The sequence below is a fragment of the Bombina bombina genome, chromosome 2, assembly GCF_027579735.1.
Source record: "Bombina bombina isolate aBomBom1 chromosome 2, aBomBom1.pri, whole genome shotgun sequence".
Taxonomy (NCBI): domain Eukaryota; kingdom Metazoa; phylum Chordata; class Amphibia; order Anura; family Bombinatoridae; genus Bombina; species Bombina bombina.
Window position 1 is genome coordinate 330,477,549 of NC_069500.1, and position 23,519 is coordinate 330,501,067.

The 23,519-nt window shown below is 35.4% G+C and overlaps 1 protein-coding gene across 1 annotated transcript in view; it reads left to right on the forward strand.

Moving 5' to 3' along the window:
• KSR2 (kinase suppressor of ras 2) overlaps positions 1 to 23,519 on the forward strand; it is a 1,182,068-nt gene that overhangs the window by 282,214 nt on the left and 876,335 nt on the right. Inside the window, exon 2 of the mRNA XM_053701684.1 lies at positions 6,743 to 6,883. Within this exon, the coding sequence (XP_053557659.1) occupies positions 6,743 to 6,883 (141 nt within the window). The remainder of the gene's footprint in view (positions 1 to 6,742; positions 6,884 to 23,519) is intronic.

The window sequence follows — 23,519 nt, forward strand, 5'->3', positions numbered from 1 at the left end:
AATTGATAATGTGAGCAGCTAAAGAGTACTATGATATTTTCAACAATCTAGTTGAACAGGGTGAAAAATAAAAAAAATATCCCTCATTGGTGCCCCATTCATATATAAACATAACACATGGAGAAAAGCAGTGGCGCTATTTATTTAGCAGCGAATATATCTATGCTTTCCGTCTCTTTTCGCTGCTGCCCAGGCTATTGCCTTCATCAATAATACAAGAAAACCAAAGTGAAATACAGGACTATTAAATGTGCTTTAATACAAAATATATCTCAACCTCAAGTAGGTATGGTACTGCTACTATGTTTGAGATGCATACATTATTAGATTCTGAAATATTAATTAAAGACACTCTGTAAAAGGGCTGAATATTACCCTTTTCAGTAAATAAATATTATATATAGTATAGTTAATATATATATATATATATATATATATATATATATATCATAACATCATACAATTTGGATAGTTTCCTAAATAAGATTTATAGATTATGATATGAGAAATGTTTGTAGTGATGTTTCTTTATTCCAATGGATATTTCTTTAGTTTACAGTTTAACAGAATTATTTTTTCATCATTTTTTTGATCATGTATATAATGATATACAATAGAGTTTATAGATTGGAGTTTTAATCTACCCAAACTATTTTCTATAAACCATGTCTAGAAAATATAGATGAATAGCAAATTATGATATAATTAATAGTTTTATCCAACCAAGAATATTGACATAGTCCCTCTGAATAGTAAATCAATTATATCTTTAGAAGGTGCTACAGCACCACCTAGTGAACCTAGTTTAGAAAAATCATGTAATTGTTGAACATTATCTGGCTAAAGGATTCTATTCCAATCATTACAAACCCCAGGTGAAGTGAATTCAATCCAAGGGTATATTCATTTCTGAAGGAATAACTATTGAAAATCATTAAAAATGAGTTATTATGTGTTTTTGGTGGCTTTGCATGTTGTTTACTTCAAATACATGTTGCTTTGACAGAGGCGTTCCGGGTCTTTTCAAATACATTTCTCAGGTTTTTTTTTTTTAACTTTTCAAATAAAAAACTTTAAGCTTTTTTTTTTTTTTAAATGTTTTGGCTGTATTGGAGCTGCATGTCTGTCCACAACTTTTTATTCAGTGTTACATGTTTTGGGCATGTAGAGATATTTTATGAAAAAAAAAATAAAAAAAATTGAGTCTCTCTTTAATTATAAGCATCAGAATATTGATTTATAATAAGTCATAATTAAGCATACTAAGGTAGTCTCAGGAGTGTGCATGTGTCTTGAGGACTTTTTAAAAAAAAACCATTGCTGCAAACTAGAGATTTGTGCATTTGTTTAGTTACGTATTCAAATTCTTAACGAAAAACAGATGTTCATTTGGTTTTAACGAAATGAGGGCTAAATTACGATTGGAACGTTAACAGTTAGTGGGAGCAAAAAGGGGTTTATCATGGGTGTTTGTCGCTCGTCGGGTTAGCGTGACCTCAGAGCTCTGGTTAACTGTTAAAATAAAAGTGTCACAAAAAAACGTTAAAAATACATTACAAAGTACAGTTACACTCATAATAACACCATCTAATAAATAGTATTCCAAAAAATATATTGCAACAAAAAAGTTATAAGGGCTCAAAGATGTGAAGGCAGACAAAGGACTTTAACATAGACAAACATATTTATATATATATTATACATGTCTAAAGATGGATTTGTATATATGTGTACATATGTATTGATGTATTAATATGTGTATATATATATATATATATATATATATGTACATATGTATTGATGTATTAATATGTGTATATATATATGTACATATGTATTGATGTATTAATATGTGTGTATATATATATGTACATATGTATTGATGTATTAATATGTGTGTATATATGTACATATGTATTGATGTATTAATATGTGTGTATATATATATGTACATATGTATTGATGTATTAATATGTGTGTATATATATATATATATGTGTATTGATGTATTAATATGTGTATATATATATGTACATATGTATAGATGTATTAATATGTGTATATATATATGTACATATGTATTGATGTATTAATATGTGTGTATATATATATGTACATATGTATTGATGTATTAATATGTGTATATATATATATGTACATATGTATTGATGTATTAATATGTGTGTATATATATATGTACATATGTATTGATGTATTAATATGTGTATATATATATGTACATATGTATTGATGTATTAATATGTGTGTATATATATATATATGTACATATGTATTGATGTATTAATATGTGTATATATATATATATGTACATATGTATTGATGTATTAATATGTGTGTATATATATATGTACATATGTATTGATGCATTAATATGTGTATATATATATATGTACATATGTATTGATGTATTAATATGTGTATATATATATATATATATATATGTACATATGTATTGATGTATTAATATGTGTATATATATATGTACATATGTATTGATGTATTAATATGTGTATATATATATGTACATATGTATTGATGTATTAATATGTGTATATATATATATATGTACATATGTATTGATGTATTAATATGTGTGTATATATATATATGTACATATGTATTGATGTATTAATATGTGTGTATATATATATATATATGTACATATGTATTGATGTATTAATATGTGTATATATATATATATATATGTACATATGTATTGATGTATTAATATGTGTGTATATATATATGTACATATGTATTGATGTATTAATATGTGTGTATATATATATGTACATATGTATTGATGTATTAATATGTGTGTATATATATATGTACATATGTATTGATGTATTAATATGTGTGTATATATATATGTACATATGTATTGATGTATTAATATGTGTATATATATATGTATATATGTATTGATGTATTAATATGTGTGTATATATATATATATATATATATGTACATATGTATTGATGTATTAATATGTGTGTATATATATATGTACATATGTATTGATGTATTAATATGTGTGTATATATATATATGTACATATGTATTGATGTATTAATATGTGTGTATATATATATGTACATATGTATTGATGTATTAATATGTGTATATATATATATATATATATATGTACATATGTATTGATGTATTAATATGTGTGTATATATATATATGTACATATGTATTGATGTATTAATATGTGTATATATATATGTACATATGTATTGATGTATTAATATGTGTATATATATATGTACATATGTATTGATGTATTAATATGTGTGTATATATATATATGTACATATGTATTGATGTATTAATATGTGTATATATATATATGTACATATGTATTGATGTATTAATATGTGTATATATATATGTACATATGTATTGATGTATTAATATGTGTATATATATATATATATATATGTACATATGTATTGATGTATTAATATGTGTGTATATATATATATATATATGTACATATGTATTGATGTATTAATATGTGTATATATATATATGTACATATGTATTGATGTATTAATATGTGTGTATATATATATGTACATATGTATTGATGTATTAATATGTGTATATATATATGTACATATGTATTGATGTATTAATATGTGTATATATATATGTACATATGTATTGATGTATTAATATGTGTGTATATATATATATGTACATATGTATTGATGTATTAATATGTGTATATATATATGTACATATGTATTGATGTATTAATATGTGTGTATATATATATGTACATATGTATTGATGTATTAATATGTGTATATATATATGTACATATGTATTGATGTATTAATATGTGTATATATATATGTACATATGTATTGATGTATTAATATGTGTATATATATATGTACATATGTATTGATGTATTAATATGTGTATATATATATATGTACATATGTATTGATGTATTAATATGTGTGTATATATATATGTACATATGTATTGATGTATTAATATGTGTGTATATATATATGTACATATGTATTGATGTATTAATATGTGTGTATATATATATGTAGATATGTATTGATGTATTAATATGTGTGTATATATATATATGTACATATGTATTGATGTATTAATATGTGTGTGTATATATATATGTACATATGTATTGATGTATTAATATGTGTGTATATATATATGTACATATGTATTGATGTATTAATATGTGTGTATATATATGTACATATGTATTGATGTATTAATATGTGTGTATATATATATGTACATATGTATTGATGTATTAATATGTGTATATATATATATGTACATATGTATTGATGTATTAATATGTGTGTATATATATATGTACATATGTATTGATGTATTAATATGTGTGTATATATATATATGTACATATGTATTGATGTATTAATATGTGTGTATATATATATATATATGTACATATGTATTGATGTATTAATATGTGTGTATATATATATGTACATATGTATTGATGTATTAATATGTGTATATATATATATGTACATATGTATTGATGTATTAATATGTGTGTATATATATATGTACATATGTATTGATGTATTAATATGTGTGTATATATATATGTACATATGTATTGATGTATTAATATGTGTATATATATATATATATGTACATATGTATTGATGTATTAATATGTGTATATATATATATATATATGTACATATGTATTGATGTATTAATATGTGTGTATATATATATATATATATATATATGTACATATGTATTGATGTATTAATATGTGTATATATATATGTACATATGTATTGATGTATTAATATGTGTGTATATATATATATGTACATATGTATTGATGTATTAATATGTGTGTATATATATATGTACATATGTATTGATGTATTAATATGTGTATATATATATATGTACATATGTATTGATGTATTAATATGTGTATATATATATATGTACATATGTATTGATGTATTAATATGTGTATATATATATATGTACATATGTATTGATGTATTAATATGTGTATATATATATATATATATATATATGTACATATGTATTGATGTATTAATATGTGTATATATATATATATATATATATGTACATATGTATTGATGTATTAATATGTGTGTATATATATATATGTACATATGTATTGATGTATTAATATGTGTATATATATATGTACATATGTATTGATGTATTAATATGTGTGTATATATATATGTACATATGTATTGATGTATTAATATGTGTATATATATATATGTACATATGTATTGATGTATTAATATGTGTGTATATATATATGTACATATGTATTGATGTATTAATATGTGTATATATATATATGTACATATGTATTGATGTATTAATATGTGTATATATATATATATATATGTACATATGTATTGATGTATTAATATGTGTATATATATATGTACATATGTATTGATGTATTAATATGTGTGTATATATATATGTACATATGTATTGATGTATTAATATGTGTATATATATATATATTTATTTACAGACAAATATACAGATAGATGATTTAACAAGCAGCGGATGCTGTTTTCTACCCCCAAAGGTCCGCCTGAAACTTAAGTTAAGAAGCAGCAGTCAAAAGATTGGGTTGATTGACACCCCCTGCTAGCGGCCCACGAATTGGCCGTGAATGTACAGGGGACAGCTTTGCACAAGCATTTCACATTTAGTTTAATGAAAACAAATGTAATAAATGTTCTACGAATTTTCATTATTTGTTTTGTTTAAAAATGAATACCAAATAGTGCAGCTCACAAATATTCAGGGAAACTAATTTCCCTGAAAATTCGCTCCCAAACATCCGGACGAACCGAAATTTTGGGTACTGCACAAGTCTACTGCAAACTTTGCTGCATTAGTTCTCAGGGCACGTGCACACCCCTGAGTCTACCTCAGTATGCTTAATTATGACTTTCATGTCCCTTTAAGCAAGCTTAGGCATTATGCGAAATAGGGCATTCTTTCTCATACAGCAATACAGGTACAAATTCCCAAATCCAGAATTCCAAAATGCAAACTTATTCTGAAATCCAAACTTTTTAATTAATATTTTTTTTTAAATAAAATGATCAAAAATTACTATTTTTCCTTACCTGTACGTCACAATCTTCTATGTTTGTGTCTTTGTTTTTTTTTTTGTGTTCTAAAATGCAAATTATAATCTATATTTATTTTAAACAACAAATATGACCTTTCTGATTACAGTACTATCTCTCTGTGGGTACTATGTGTACAAAAGTATAAAACATTATATAAAACTACCTTTAGGTTACATGACATGTAAATATTGCCTAGATATCATAGGATATTGTTATTTACTCTCCATCTGCTCTCCAAACTGTCCCATTTTAAAGATTTTAAAGATACAAATATTCCAAAATCCAAACTATTCCAAAACCCAAACCTTTTCCCGTCCCAAGTAGTTGGGATAAAGGCCTTTCCCCCTCTATCTCTTGTTCTTGCACAGTTGTTTTGTTCATTGCCTTGAGTGTAACTGTTTTGTTCTCAGAACTGAATCTGAGCATAATAGTGGTGCTTGTGTAATTGTGATAGTAAGAAGTATATGGAGAACTCAATAAGCAGCGTCATCCATATGTGCCATATAACTAATGCCATTTCTTTGTACTTTCAGAGTAAGTTGGTGAAGTACTTCAGCCGCCAGTTGTCCTGCAAAAGAAAGGTGACTCTGCATGAGCGGAACGCAGAGCTGGAAGGTTTTCCGCAGCTCATGCACTGGTTCAGAATTGTAAACATTCGCAAGGAAGTAATGCAGGTAATGACCAAGAAACTCTGCCTTCTAGCAGACAAACCGGGAAGTATGTGTGACCACTTGTGCGCACTCACAAAGATACAGTTTACAATAAACAGCAATTTTTATCTCATTTTCCTATTTTTGGACAGAGTCAAACCCTCCATCCTATGCCTCATATATGTGGATTATAAGTAAGTGACCAGTAGTGAAGTCTATGTGGACAAAATAGGGTTATCAACCTAAAGTCAGCTTTTAGGTAGTAAAAGAACAAAATATGAAACCAACGGACATAATCCATAGAGTAATAAATGTTTCTCTGTAACTAGAAGCTTGTTTATATAATTGCACTGAATGTAACTTTAAAGAGCACAGTAACAAACAGTTTTATGCTCTGAAATATACGTACTCTCATAGGAGCTTACACTTAAATCCTCATGTGGAATTATCACCTTACTAATATGTATTGTGAAATTGCTATTTGATACCATAATGTTTCTTCTCTGACCAATGAGTCATTCATATTACAGCACAGAGCAGGTTTGACCAATATTTATCTGTAGACAGAGCAGATTTTAGTGCTATCCCTGTGTGAGCACAACTGAGTCAGTCAGTGGCTCCAATTTTTATACCAATAATCTGCTCTGTCTCCAGCCCTCAAGGAAAATGTTCGATGACATTGACATTTTTTTAAACCTTCTTCACCATTGCATGTGGACTGTTTCTCAAAGGTTTGGGGGTTTTACTATGATCCCCCAAAGAATTGTATAATGTTCGGAAAATAGGTAAAAAAAAAAAATATTGTAAACTTTGACTTAGGATAAAACATATACAATTGTAATATACTGTGCAGCTAATATTTAACATATGAAGGTACTTTTCCCCCATACACGTGTATTCCTTTTCCTTATGACCCCCTAGCTAGGTGCTGTGACATACACAGATTACAAATGGATTGCTAAATATCCCTTTTGTGAAAGCGATATTTGTGCTCCACTGAGTAACACCAGTGCACACTAATGTGCGCTGGTATTACAAAATAACAGCAATTGCGAACGCAAGCTCACAAGAGTGCGCTTCCATAGCCTCCAATGGGAGCCTTGTTCTTATGTATATATAAATGTATTTGTTTGTATGTGTATATACAGAGATTAACACCTACACACACACACACATATATATATATATATATATATATATATATATATAAAAAAGCATTTACATATATATTTACTGGGAACACAGTTGCCATAGAACGCAATGTAAAGGCTCTTTTTAGTGTTTTTCTAACACCCCACTCCCGCCAACTTTAACCACATGCTACAATTTTGGGGGCATTTGGGGCACATTTATAAAATTAACCAGAGATCTGATCTCTGGTTAATTTTATAAGCACTAATTGCTACCGCAAGCTCACGGTAGCAATAACCAGCCACTAGTAATGGCTGGTTATTTATCGTGCACCCACAAATGGGCAAATTTTCCCATTTGCTGGCGTGCAATAAATTAGCACTCAACTTGTAATCTAGCCATAAAGGGACAGTATACACCCATTTTCATATAACTGCATGTAATAGACACTACTATAAAGAATAGGAAGCACAGATACTGATATAAAAATCCAGTATAAAACTGTTTAAAAACTTACTTAGAATCTCTCAGTTTAGCTCTGTTGAAAAGGTAGCCGGAAAGCCCACTGCAAGTGGGAAATAAGACACTCCCCCTTCTTTTGCATATGAAAAGGCCCTTTACACAAACAGGAGCAAGCTGGAGTAGGTATCTGACGGTATTCTCCTAAAACTTTGGGGCTTGGTTAGGAGTCTGAAAATCAGAGCAATATTATTAAAAAATAAGCAAACCTATACATTTTTTATTTTATTTTTTTATACCATTTATTTAAAGCCATCAGTGTGTATAAATTATCCCAGCTTTCTAGACAATACCACGCAGGGTATTAAAAAACAGAGATCATACATATACAATGACAGATATAGTTAACAAAACACGTTGTTGCTATATTCTTCTTAAATACAATTTCATAAATCTCATCACCTTGCGTCTAATATAAAATATTTTCCAATCTTAAATAAAATATAACAACATCACGTATACAAGAAAACAGGCGAGATACCTATGGAGATGGGGGGAAAAAAAACCCTTTCAAAACACTATCCTACAACCCGCCAATGCCAATATTATTATTCCTATCTTTCTCTCACATCCCCTCTTTCATCCCTGTTACCCTTTCTTCCCTTTTAATACCAAGATAGCGGAAATACATCTCATAGTATTAAACTTTCAAAATAAACAGACCTATGAAATTGTTTACTAAGTATATATTGTGTCGATATAGGATAAATCTGGATAATTTTCAGCCATTTTTTAAAAAAAAGATTTATTTGTCGATTGTGTATATTGGATTTATTGCATTGTTCAAACATAATCTGTGCTTTAATTTAAAGGGACAGTAAACCTTAAAAATAATGTTATATAATTCTGCACATAGTGCAGAATTATATAACATTATTTAAGTGCTATAGTTCTAAACGGCTTTTTTCTCTTCAAATAAGTAAAAATTACGGCGCTTTTACAGACCCGCTCTCTGCTCTCTGCTGAGCGGGTCTGTAATATTCAGTCAGCGCATCGGGCCAGCTGTATAGTCACAGCCCGGCCCTACCGCGCCATAGCACTAAGTGCAGCTCGCTCCTGTGACAGGAGCGAGCTGCACTTAGTGCTAAGGCGCGGTCGGGCTGTGACTATACAGCTGGCCCGATGCGCTGACTGAATATTACAGACCCGCTCAGCAGAGAGCAGAGAGCGGGTCTGTAAAAGCGCCGTAATTTTTACTTATTTGAAGAGAAAAAAGCCGTTTAGAACTATAGCACTTAAATAATGTTATATAATTCTGCACTATGTGCAGAATTATATAACATTATTTTTAAGGTTTACTGTCCCTTTAAACCGACGAAAGATGGAGATTTACAGTTTTTCTAATTTTTAAAAATCAGATTTCGAACAATCATATTAGCTGTATTAACAAGGTTACTACTCTGGATGTTAGAAGTTTGATATAAAAAGAAAATAGATTTTGGCTCTATAACAACTTGGTCCATTATATTTTTATTTATCTAAAAATTGACTTTCTGCCAGAGCTGTCTTATTTTCGGACAATACCCAAAGCAATGAAGGAGATCTGCTGCTGGAGAATGACATTTATGGCAGTGATCGCGACGGTCTTGTGACCATCTAGCTAGTCTCTTCGGTGTGATATACGTATTATTAAGAAGCTTTAAATGTAATTCTTTCCAGGAGGAAGAAAGGAGAGCTCCACAATCCCACTTGATGCCCATCCTAATTATATCAATATTCACACCTTCAAAACTCTTATTCCAATATAAAGACATTTTCTCCAAATTTAGCTGACCTTGTTTGGCCAACAATATTTTATATAATAGCGAGATTGAATGGCTCCCCTGCCTATAGAGATTAATATAATCACCAATTTTCCCAAATTGTTTCAACCACTGGCCCAACTGCATCTTCTTATATATCTTATATATCCATGCTACAATTTTTATTTTTTAATAAAATGCACTGCACTGTATTTTGGGGGCATTTGGGGCACATTTATAAAATTAACCAGAGATCTGATCTCTGGTTAATTTTATAAGCACTAATTGCTACGGCAAGCTCACGGTAGCAATAACCAGCCACTTGTAATGGCTAGTTATTTATCGCGCACCCGCAAATGGTGTGCAATAAATTAGTGCTCCACTTGTAATCTAGCAAAGTACCTATTAAAACTATTAACCCCTAATCCGCCATTAACCCGCATCGCAACAAACCTTATACATCTATTAACCCCTAAACCACCAAACTCACACAATGCAATAATCCTAATAAAACTATTAACCCCTAAACTGCCAAACCCACATAACGCAATAATACTAATAAAACTATTAACCCCTAAACTGCCAAACCCCCACAATGAAAATAATAGGTAATTTGGGTTAATTTAGGGGGTGTTAGGTTAAGGGGTGTTAGGTTAGGGGGCTTCGTAATTTAATTAGTTATTTTCATTGTCTGGATTTGGTGGATTAGGGGTTAATAGATTTATTAGGTTTGTTGCGATGTGGGTTGATGGCGGTACTTTGCAATATGGGTGAATGGCGGATTAAGGGTTAATGGTTTATTAAATATTGCATTGTGGGGTGATGGCGGTTTAGGGGTCAATCACTTTATTAGGTATATAGCGTTGTGGGGGGTTGGCAGATTAGGGGTTAATAGGTTAAATAGATGTTTTGCGATGTGAGGGTTGGCGGATTAGGGGTTAATATAGTTTAGTAGTTATTGCGGTGGGGGTTGGCGGTTCGTTATTTTCAGGAGGTAGATAGATATTGCACATGCGTTAGTTACTATTTTTAAGGGGTTACTGTGCTCACATACTCAGCGCTAGTCTTGTTGTGCCTGCCTATGTGTGGCGAGGTGAAAATGGAGTCATATTTCTCCATTTTCGCTGCATAAGTCCTTGCGCTTATGTGATACCGATTTGCGGCGCGGTTCTATGTTAGCTTATGGGAATAAAAATTGCGGGCGAAGGGTGAAATATTTGCGTCACATTTATATGCGGCGTCGTATATGTTTTCCCAAAACCACGTAAAACCCGGCATCAAAGGATACCAAGAGACTGAAACAAATTTGGTAATAAAGGTAAATTGGAAAGTTGCTTAAAATGTTATGCTCTATGTGAATCACAAAAGAAGAATGTTAGGCTCCTTGTCCCTTTAAGTATTGTTGTACCATACTCCAAAAGCAGTGCACATTTACAGATCAGTGACAAGCTATATTGTAGAGTTCAGTTTAATGTACACAATACAGAGCAGCAGCTGTACATTTGTGTAGTGGCTCCATTGCTCTATATGATTTCTTGTGGCTTTTGATATTTATGTGACTTTTAAAACTGTGCAAAAATGCTAAAATGTAAAGCTTCTGCTCTCTGTTGTACAAGCTAAACCAAAGTGCAAGGAACGGCTTTTAGAAGCTGCCAACATCACCTGTCTGTGACTGCAGACCACTGCTATTGATATGTGCAGAATACATGCGTTCCAAGATGGTGGCTCCCAGTATGAAGGTGAACAGCTTCACCAACTCACAACTTTAGTAGATACAAAGAAGTCAGGTGCAGGCACATGAAGATAAACAATACCACAGTGAGAAATACCCATGTTACTGTTGTTGTAGCCAGTGGTTTAATGTCCCTTTAACAGGCTGTTCACAGCTTCACAGAGTACTGCAGATTGCTGTGTATCTGAGAAAAATACCTTCTCTCTTATTTCCCCTTTTCTCCCCACAAAACACACACACATGCAAACTGAACACTCACACACACATGCATACTGAACACTAGACACATATGCATACTGAACACTCACACACACATGCATACTGAACACTCACACACACATGCATACTGAACACTCACACACACATGCATACTGAACACTCACACACACATGCATACTGAACATTCACACACACATGCATACTGAACACTCACACACATATGCAAACTGAACACTCACACACACATGCATACTGAACACTCACACACACATGCATACTGAACACTCACACACACATGCATACTGAACACTCACACACACATGCAAACTGAACACTCACACACATGCATACTGAACACTCACACACACATGCATACTGAACACTCACACACACATGCAAACTGAACACTCACACACACATGCATACTGAACACTCACACACACATGCATACTGAACATTCACACACACATGCAAACTGAACATTCACACACATGCATACTGAACACTCACAGTCGCAGTGGCGTCACTCGGGTTGGTATCACCCGGTGCGGCACGTTATGGTGTCACCCCCCCTCCCCCCCAGAAAGCAGACACACAAAAACACAGGCACACACACATACAAACACCCAGACACACTTAAAAACACACTCGGATGCACACACAAACACTCAGAAGCACACTTAGACACACGCACAAAAACACTCAGACACACGCACAAAAACACTCAGGCACCCACACAAAAACACTCAGGCACACACACAGAAACACTCAGACACACACACAAAAGCACTCAGACACGCACACACACAAAAACACTCAGACACACACACACACACAGAAACACTCAGACACACACACACACAAAAACACTCAGACACACACACACACACACACACAAAAATACTCAGACACACACACATACAAAATATGTAAACTGCACTGCATTAATTATAATGCTCATGCCTAGAGATGCTCCCTGGCTCAGAAGAGCGTCAAATGAAAGATAAAAAGAGCACTCTAAAAATAAATCACTAAGGAAAAGGTTTAGGCGCGCAAACTATGAAAATTCTGCTCTCTGACTCTGTTCCAAGTCTGTCAGTGCACAGCTTGGGTCATGTTTCTACCGCTTCTTATGGCCAAGCACCTCTGTTCTCTGCCCACCCCCAGACCCCCACCTGCCCTCCCCTCCTACCTCTTCAGTGTGAACTTAGTGTACCGTAACCGTACTGGTCTGGTGGGCATCATACGTGGCTCCTTCACTTTAGAGACAGTGTCAGACAGTCATGCGGTCAGGTGCCAGGCATGCCTCTCATGATTTCCCAGTTCCCGATTAGAGAGACAGCACAGCAGTGAGTGACTCCACTGCTCCACACGCCACTGAGCAGTGAGCACAGATAGGCAGGCAGGTTTAGGCTAGCAGCGCAACTTCGCAAGCCCCACGGCACGCCCACAACATTCATAGTGAAATTGGGCAGTGGAGGAGCAAAGTACAAACAAGCAAAGCAGCCGGGAAAACTATTTGTGGAAATTGCAGCGCTGGCTCAAACAAATGAAGTGTCTACAACTTCCCCAGTCCCACTAATGTTCACAAATGCTGGCCCCTCTAATAAAAATATATATGCATCTCTACATTGTATTTCTTTGAATTTCAATAAAATAAAAAAAACAAAATAATAATTTTTTTTTTTTTGGTAGTGTCACCCCCTGGAGGGTGTCACCCAGGTGCGGCCCGCACCCCCCGCACCCCCCTAGTGACGCCACTGCACACACATGCATACTGTACACACACACACACATATATATATACACAGTATATATATATACAGTATATTTATATACACACACACACACGGCACCCACAGAGACATGCAGTTCTTTTTCAGGCTGTGAGAGTTTGCCCAAAGACCCAGACTCTGCACCTTTTAGGTAGGTCGAGTGTGAGGGATGAATCTGCCTCCCTTAAAGGGATAGGAAAGTCGTTCTCTTGATATCCCTTGTTGAAAAAGAATATGCACATATCCTACACTAATAGGAGCTAGCTGCTGATTGGTGCCTGCACACATTTGTCTTTTGCGATTGGCTAACTAGATGTGTTCAGCTAGCTGCCAGTAGTGCAATGATGTTCCCACGGCAAAGGATAACAAGAGAATGAAGCAAATTTGACAGAAGTAAATTGGAAAGTTGTTAAAAAAATGTATGTTCTATCCAAATCATGAAAGAACATTTTGGGTTTTCCTGTCACTTTAATCAGAAATAGCTGCCAGCAGAAATCAATGCAGAAAAAACACCATTCTAATCTATAATCTATAAAAGTTTCCAAGTGAAAAACTTAACAGGGGTTATGTTTGGCTTTGTTTTCTTGGGCATTCCAGTTCATATGAGTAGACACTGTTTGAATTAGTTAAACTACCTGAATTATGTCATACACATCTAGTTAAACTCTTAACCCCTTAAGGACCAGGCAGTTCAGACTTATGGGCCGATTAATCAATGTCTGGTGGACATGATCCACTGTAGTGGATCATGTCCGCCAGACATCGCTGAATGCCGACAGCATACACTGTTGGCATTTAACATTACACAAGCAGTTCTGGTGAACTGCTTGTGCAATGCTGCCCCCTGCAGATTTGCCGCTAGTAGGGGGTGTCAATCAACCCGATCATACACGATCGGGTGGATGGATGTCTGCAGCCTCAGAGCAGGCGGACAAGTTAAGGAGCAGTGGTCTTAAGACCAGTGCTTCTTAATTCCTGAATCCGGTAAGCCTGAAGGCTTGCACGGAATAAGAAGCACTGGGGGGCGGTTGACCGCTTGGTAAATCGGCACTTAAGGCTTCCCCAAAAGACCAGAGCATTTTTAGCATGTTTTGCCATCACTACAAAAAATGCTACTATTTAGCTATCAAAACGATATATATATATTTTTAGTTGACATCCCAAAGTATTGCTCTAGGCCCATTTTGGTATATTTCATGCTACCATTTCACTGCCAATGCGATCAAATAAAAAAAAAACTTTAACTTTTTCACAAACTTTAGGTTTCTCACTAAAATTATTAACATACTGCTTGTGCAATCATGGCCCAAATTAATGTAAAAAGCTTCTCTGGGATCCCCTTTGTTCAGAAATAGCAGGCATATATTGCTTTGCCATTGCTTTTTGGTAATTAGAAGGCCGCTAATTGCAGCTGCGCCCCACACTTTTATTATCTCCAGCAGTGAAGGGGTTAATTAAGTAGCTTGTAAGGTTAATTTTAGTTTTAGTGTAGAGGGTTCCCTCCCACCTGACACTTTCCACCCCTGACCCCTCCCAGCTCTCTAACCCTCCACCTTCTAATTCTTGCCATCATAGGTACTAGCAGCTGTCTGCCAGTACCCAGTTATCCATCAATTTTGTTGTTTTTTATTTGATAATAATAATACATTACCCCACCCCCACCCCTCCCAGATAACTTCCCCACCCTCTAATCCCCCTCCACTATAAGAACACCATTCTCCCTCCTTCCCCCTCCTCCCCCCTCCATCCTTCCCACTCACTGCTGCTCCAAAAAAATAATTCTGTAGCGTAGCGGCCCGACCCGCTCCCGCCCCCCTCATGCCCCCCTCCAGCTATGGGCTGCCCACCCGCCTCCCTCCTAACCCTCCCACACCACCAATGATCAGCACCACCGCTGACCGATGCAGAGAGGGCCACAGAGTTTCCCTCTCTGCATCGGTACCTCTGCCTGTCTATTTCTATCTATTCTATTACTGGGGGGGGCATGCAGAAATTGCGCAATCTCGCTACTTTTAGCGAGATTGCGGCAGAAAGAGACCCAAGACAGCAGCGTCGTACAGGGTACGGTGCTGGTTGTTAAGAGGTTAAAAAGTATTAGAAACAGGCAGTTCGTAAGTTTTGTTTTTGCAGGGGTTCATAAGCACCTTCACAAAAGCAAAAGATAAGTGTCCAAAGCAACTGTAAAATGTGACATCTAATTGACCAAATCAATTAGGCAGCCATCTTCGGTATTTGAATGGACATTAAACACATTTTATAAGCATAGTATTTAGGTTTATCCTCTGCCTCACTCTACTCATGGGTGCTGCTATTTTGAAATCTATCTTTCATTATATTCCAGTGCTGATGGGTTTGCACGTGTGCAGTAACTCACTTTCAGATACCTACAGTGTAACCTAGATTCCAATATAACCTAGGTACCCATGATCAGAGGGAGGTGCATGAAATGTATTTAGTGTTTAGTGTCCATTTAAATAGAGACAGTAAAGTCAAAACTTCACTTTTATGATTCAGACAGAGGGGCCTAGTTATCAAGCCGTCAACCTCAAATACGCTGGAATTCCGCAGCGTATTTGTGGCAAGGCTGATTCGCCTTAGTTATCAAAGGCTCGAGACCGGCAAAAGTAGAATTTTGTGACGTAAGCTTCGATCCGCCTGACTCAATCCGACACAGATCGATTCTTACGTCACTCCAGATATTCCGCACACAAGTGCGGCACAATCTCACTACTTTTGCTAGTTATCAAAAAACTAGCAGGTACGCTCGGCACTTTTACGGCCCAGCGTACCTGGTTTTCAAAGCGCCAGCCTGGAGGCGGCGGATCCCATAGGAATCAATGGGAGTCTGACCATAGCGAAAGTACAAGTTCGCTGCTGACAGACATCCCTTGATTCCTATGGGAGATGTCTGCACCTAACACCCTAACATGTACCCCGAGTCTAAACACCCCTAATCTGTCCCCCCTACACCGCCGCAAGAAAATAAAGTTATTACCCCCTAAACCGCCGCTCCCAGAGCCCACCGCCACCTACATTATACCTATTAACCCCTATCCTGCCCCCCTATACCGCCGCCCTCTATAATAACGTTATTAACCCCTAAACCTAAGTCTAACACTAACCCTAACGCCCCCCTAACTTAAATATTAATTAAATAAATCTAAATAATATTTATATTATTAACTAAATTAATCCTATTTAAAACTAAATGCTTACCTGTAAAATAAACCCTAATATAGCTACAATATAAATAATAATTATATTGTAGCTATCTTAGGATTTATTTTTATTTTACAGGCAACTTTCAATTTATTTTAACTAGGTACAATAGCTATTAAATAGTTATTAACTATTTAATAGCTTACCTAGCTAAAATAAAGAGAAATTTACCTGTAAAATAAAAACTAACCTAAGTTACAATTACACCTAATACTACACTATACTTTAATAAATTATTCCTATTTAAAACTAAATACTTACCTGTAAAATAAACCCTAATATAGCTACAATATAAATAATAATTATATTGTAGCTATCTTAGGATTTATTTTTATTTTACAGGTAACTTTGTATTTATTTTAGCTAGTTAGAATAGTTATTAAATAGTTATTAACTATTTAATAACTACCTAGCTAAAAGAAATACAAAATTACCTGTATAATAAATGCTAACCTAAGTTACAATTAAACCTAATACTACACTATCATTAAATTAATTAAATAAACTACCTACAAATAACTACAATTAAATACAATTACATAAACTAGCTAAAGTACAAAAAATAAAAAAAGCTAAGTTACAGAAAATAAAAAAATAAGTTACAAACATTTTACAAATATTACAACAATTTTAAGCTACTTACACCTAATCTAAGCCCCCTAATAAAATAACAAACCCCCCAAAATAAAAAAATGCCCTACCCTATTCTAAATTAAATAAAGTTCAACGCTCTTTTACCTTACCAGCCCTTAAAAGGGCCATTTGTGGGGGCATGCCCCCAAAAGTTCAGCTCTTTTGCCTGTAAATAAAAAATACAAACCCCCCCCCAACATTAAAACCCACCACCCACATACCCCTAATCTAACCCAAACCCCCCTTACAAAAACCTAACACTAATCCCCTGAAGATCATCCTACCTTGAGTCGTCTTCACTCAGCCGAGCAGCGATGGAACCCAAGTGGACATCCGGACCGGCAGAAGTGATCATCCAAGGGGCGCTGAAGAAATCTTCCATCCGATGAAGTCATCATCCAGGCGGCGCTGAAGAAGTCTTCGATCCGGGAGATGTCATCTTCCAAGCCGGGTCTTGAATCTTCCTTCCGCCGCGGCGGAACATCCTTCTTCACCGACGGACTACGACGAATGAAGGCTCCTTTAAGGGACGTCATCCAAGATGGCGTCCCCTCAATTCCGATTGGCTGATAGGATTCTATCAGCCAATCAGAATTAAGGTAGGAAAAATCTGATTGGCTGATGGAATCAGCCAATCAGATTCAAGTTCAATCCGATTGGCTGATCCAATCAGCCAATCAGATTGAGCTTGCATTCTATTGGCTGTTCCGATCAGCCAATAGAATGCGAGCTCAATCTGATTGGCTGATTGGATCAGCCAATCGGATTGAACTTGAATCTGATTGGCTGATTCCATCAGCCAATCAGATTTTTCCTACCTTAATTCCGATTGGAATTAAGTGTGGGCGGGGCCAAAAAAGGGTGTGGGTGGGGCTAAACATGAGTGTGGCCACAAAAAGGCTGGGCCAAACTTAAACGTACACCGTTACCTGCTGCTACAGCTTTCTGCCTTAGTTTGACTGATTTTGTTGTAGATAATTATATAATTAGAGAGGAAACCAAAAATATCTATTTTGATCGTGAACTTCTGCTAATTCCCAAATCGCAATATTAAATCATTCATTACTGGACTTAATTAACTTCAAGTTAATTAAGTCCAGTAATGAATGATTTAATATCGGGATTTGGGAATGATCAGAAGTTCACAATCAAATTAGATATTTTTGGTTTCCTCTCTAACTATATAATTATCTACAACAAAATCCGTTCTTTCAACTAAATTACACATTGCTATGGTAAACTTGAACTTCTGCATATTTAACCCGTTACCCACCCACCAGAATAACATGTTTATCGTGATGTCCGATCATTTTAGTAAAGTTAAACAGAACGAGGCTGAGAGGCTCCTTACCTGCGCAAGTCTTCTTGTTGTATGATGACTGATCAGAAGTAGCGCACACTCGAGCCAGTCAACATCAGGTCAGCCACGCCCACACAGTCAGGTCAGTCAGGCAGCACATCACACACGCTCCCAGCCTCCCCAGAGACAGGCGCAGAACAGCGCAGCCATGGATTGGATGATCATGGCTTAAGGACAGGTAAGGATATCGCCGCCCGGCGTTAAGAAAGTGTGTACACAACACTAGTCAGACCCAGTCACCCAGACAGACACACAGCAGGGGGGTGGCACTGACACTGTTGGCACTGCAGGATGATTGACTACGCTACGAGTGACGACATGAATACTGATTGAATAGTGATGAAAAAAAAGCGTAGGGGAAATTTAAAAAAAACCCAGCTTTTGCATTGCCGGGATTATACTAATTCCAGCACCGGCTCCAAACCTCTAATTACCGGCTGTGCCGGTAAAATACCGGCTGGGTGGCAACCCTAGATACGCTGTAGAGTATCATGTCCGCCAGACATCGCTGATTGCTGACAGCATACGCTTTTAACATTTCACAAGCAGCTCTAGTTCTGCCGCCCCCTGCAGAGGGTGGCAATCAGCCCGATTGCATAGGATCGGGCAGATTGATGTCTGCAGCCTCAGAGGAGGTGGATCAGTTAAGGAGCATAACTGCTGTTTCCGGCAAGACTGAAACATAATGAAAACAAACATAACCACTATACCGAATCTCGTTGTAGATGGGTGAGAAGCTGAGTTTTCCCTCACTTAAATATAACTGTATCACACTAAAAGTACATAATCATAGGTTCATACGTAGAATGATCTGAGGGCATGAGGGAGGACGGAGGCAAGACTGTAAAGTAACCCGTTTCAAGCTATTCTCTGAATGCTAATTCCCTCAAGTCATGCTAGAATCCTGAGAAAAACTCCTTATATTAAGAGGTAATTTGTGTTGTAGGTCCTCCCAAATGTATTTTAGGTCATGAAAAAAATGTTAAACTGTTGGATTTAAAATATTGTGTATGTATAAAGTAATGTATTTGGTTATATTTAAGCCATTTTGAAAAGGCACCTCCCATTATCTCTGTTAGTTCTGTTCTATGTCTAAGTTTGGCTTCTGTGGTCAATGTACATATTGGTACAGTAAATCCCATTTCCTATGTAGCTGTGTTGGTCCAATCAGAGTCAATACCCCCCATGAGTTCAGCGTTTGGTGAAATAGGGGACATAGGAGACCTCAATGTAGAGACATCTGGCTGTCTTTCAATTATGGCATGATTAGGTGAGTAAAAGGTATGCTTTCAACCAGGGTGGCCTGTTCTGTTTTGCTACCAAGCATAACACCCCAGGTGATGGTGTGTGTAGTATATGCAAATTCATTGGAATCTAAGATTTTGTGCCTTTATTTCTATGCCAGTCAATGATTCTCTGTAGGCAGGTTGCTTGATAGTAAACCTCTATGTTAGGCAGACCCAGACACCCCTCTCTAACTGGTCTGTACATTGTCACTTTCTTTATTCTGGGTTTTAAATTCTCCCACACAAAGGCATTCAAAGTCCTCTGTAAGAATGTTCATTTTCAAAATTTGTAGCCTGCCCAACCATGAAAATGGGCGGTCTTTCCAGGATTGTAGATCATTAGAAATTGTTTTAAGTAGATAAATAAAATATAGCTCTAGAATTGATTTTGGGTACGGGGTAAGATATATTCCCAGATATTTTATGGCTTTAGGTTGGTGTTTAAGTGTACAGATTCGTAGATTCCGTAGCAGTGAATGGAACTCAATTTTTGGGAGGGAAATATTTAGAATTTCAGATTTTTGCTCGTTTATCAAAAAGTTGGAGCTGTCACCGAATTGTTTAAGTTCATTTAATACTGCTTGTACAGAGGATATAGGGGAGGAGAGTGTGAAAAGGACATTGTCTGCGTATAGAGAGAGTTTATATTTTAAAGGGCCTACCTTGATTTCTGAAATTAATTGGTTGGACCTAATTCTTTGGGATAATACCTCCATGCTGATGATGAACAAAATAGTGGAGAGAGGGCAACCCTGTCTTGTTACGTTGTGTATATTAAAGGGGTCTGAAATCTGATTGTTGGTTCTAACTTTTGCTGTGGGGGCTTTGTATTCTCCTAAGCATTTTCTCGCCTATCCCTACTCTGTTTAAAGGGACACTCAATTAAACTTAAACTGTCATGATTCAGATAGAACATGCCATTTTAAACAACTTTCCAATTTACTTCCATTAACTAAATGTGCACAGTCTTTTTATATTTAAACTTTTTGAGTCACCAGCTCCTACTGAGCATGTGCAAAAATAAGTGTGTATGCATTTGTGAATGGCTGATGACTGTCACATGGTACGTGTATGCATTTGTGATTGGCTGATGGCTGTCACATGGTACAGGGGGAGTGGAAAAAGACATAACTTTTAAAATTGTTATAAAAAAAATCTACTACTCATGTGAAGTTCAGACTAAGTGCTATTGCATTGTCTTGTTATCTTGCATTTGTTGATTATGCAAATCTACTGTGTTGACTGGTCCTTTTTTAATGTAGCAAATAAAAGTTTCCAATCTAGGCGATCAATGCCTTCTTGGCATCTGATGAAATTATTACCATTTCTGTATCTGTAACTTTAGCATGATCTATTAATTGAAGGTTTCTGATGGTATTGTCCCTAGCTTCCCTACCGGGTACAAAGCCTGCTTGATCTGAGTGAATGATTTGGGGCAGAATTTTATTAAGCCTATTTGCTAAAATCTTAGTATAAATTTTTAAGTCTGTATTTAATAATGAAATGAAATATAATTGCTAGTAAGTGTGGGAGATTTACCTGGTTTGGGAATGACCGATATGTGGGTCTCAAGGAATTCTGAGGGGAATTGACTGGTTTCATCAATTTGTGTATAAAGTGCTAATAGATGTGGAGCTAACGTGTCTTTATATAGTTTATAATATTTGTTTGAAAATCCATCAGGACCCGGGCTTTTATTTAGGGGCAGGTCATCAATGGCAGTTACAATTTCTTCTAAAGTGATTAGCTCCTCTAAGGATTCCATATCACTTGTTTGGATTTTGTTTAGGTCTGTTTATTGAAGATAGAGATCCAATGCGTTAGTTTGGAGAGGGTTGTTTTGAACAGGGAGTTCATAAAGTTCCCCGTTATAGTCCCGGAAGGACTTAGCTATTAGTTTAGATTCTGAGATTTCCACTCCATGCTTATCTGTTATGTTAAAGATGTAATTTTGTAAACATCCTAGAGTAGCCACAAGAATAATGCAACAGCCGTTCCTTAATGGGGGCTCGGGCACCCCCATCTTAACCTACTATCATGAAGCCTCCAGGCTAGCTCACATTCTTCCTTGGAATGTAACATCAGGTCATAGTAAGTGGCAGTTGTTAGAACAGGCAACACTACCCAACTTGCTTAAGCTTTCTGACCTTATTTGGCTGCCTAAACATGTTAGGTCCTCCTACAAGATTCAGAACACAATTCTTTCGCATGCCCTGCACTTTTGGGATAGAGTTTGCTCGCTTCCACAAATTGCTCCTCATCCTTCTCCCATCCATTCCCTTACAGGCCTGCTTGCGGCTCTTAGAGACTCGCATCCAAATCTGTGGCAAGATTACGGTATATGCTGCATGGCTGACTTGTTCCCAAATGGGCGCTTTATTACGACTTCACAGTTTTTATCTGACTATGATTTGAATTCTGGAGACTTTGCAGTTTATTGAAATCATGGGGCTTCTTAGATCAGCCACTACGTGAATCTACTACTTGGGAGAAAAGATGGGCTTCCGCCATCAAGACCCCTCGAGCACTCTCAGTCTCTTACAGGGACCTAATAAACTCCCCTACTTTTTACAAATCAGCTCACATCATAGCTTGGGAGAGAACTCTCCAAAACAAGAAGAATGGTCCAGAGCAGCCACACTTACTAAACAGGCCCTCCATTGCGTCACCCTGCTAGAACTATACACTAAAATTTGCACACAGTGGCACCTCACACCACTCAGACTTTTTAAGATCTCACATCTGAACTCTCCTTTGTGTTGGAGAGGATGCGGTTTGGTGGGATCGCCGGCTCACATATGGTGGGAATGTCCAGCATTGCAACCTTTCTGGACTGAGATTTTGTGTAAATGCGCACCTCCCCACAAACTATATTATTCCATGTGAATATTAAAACTTCATCAGTCACGACGAACCTTCTTAGCATATATCTACTTACTGCAGCTAAACTGTCAATAGCCAGACTCTGGAAACAGAGAACGCTCCCCACTTGGAGCGATGTAAGTAAAATAATGTCCTACTTAGAACTTATGGAAGGCCCGATA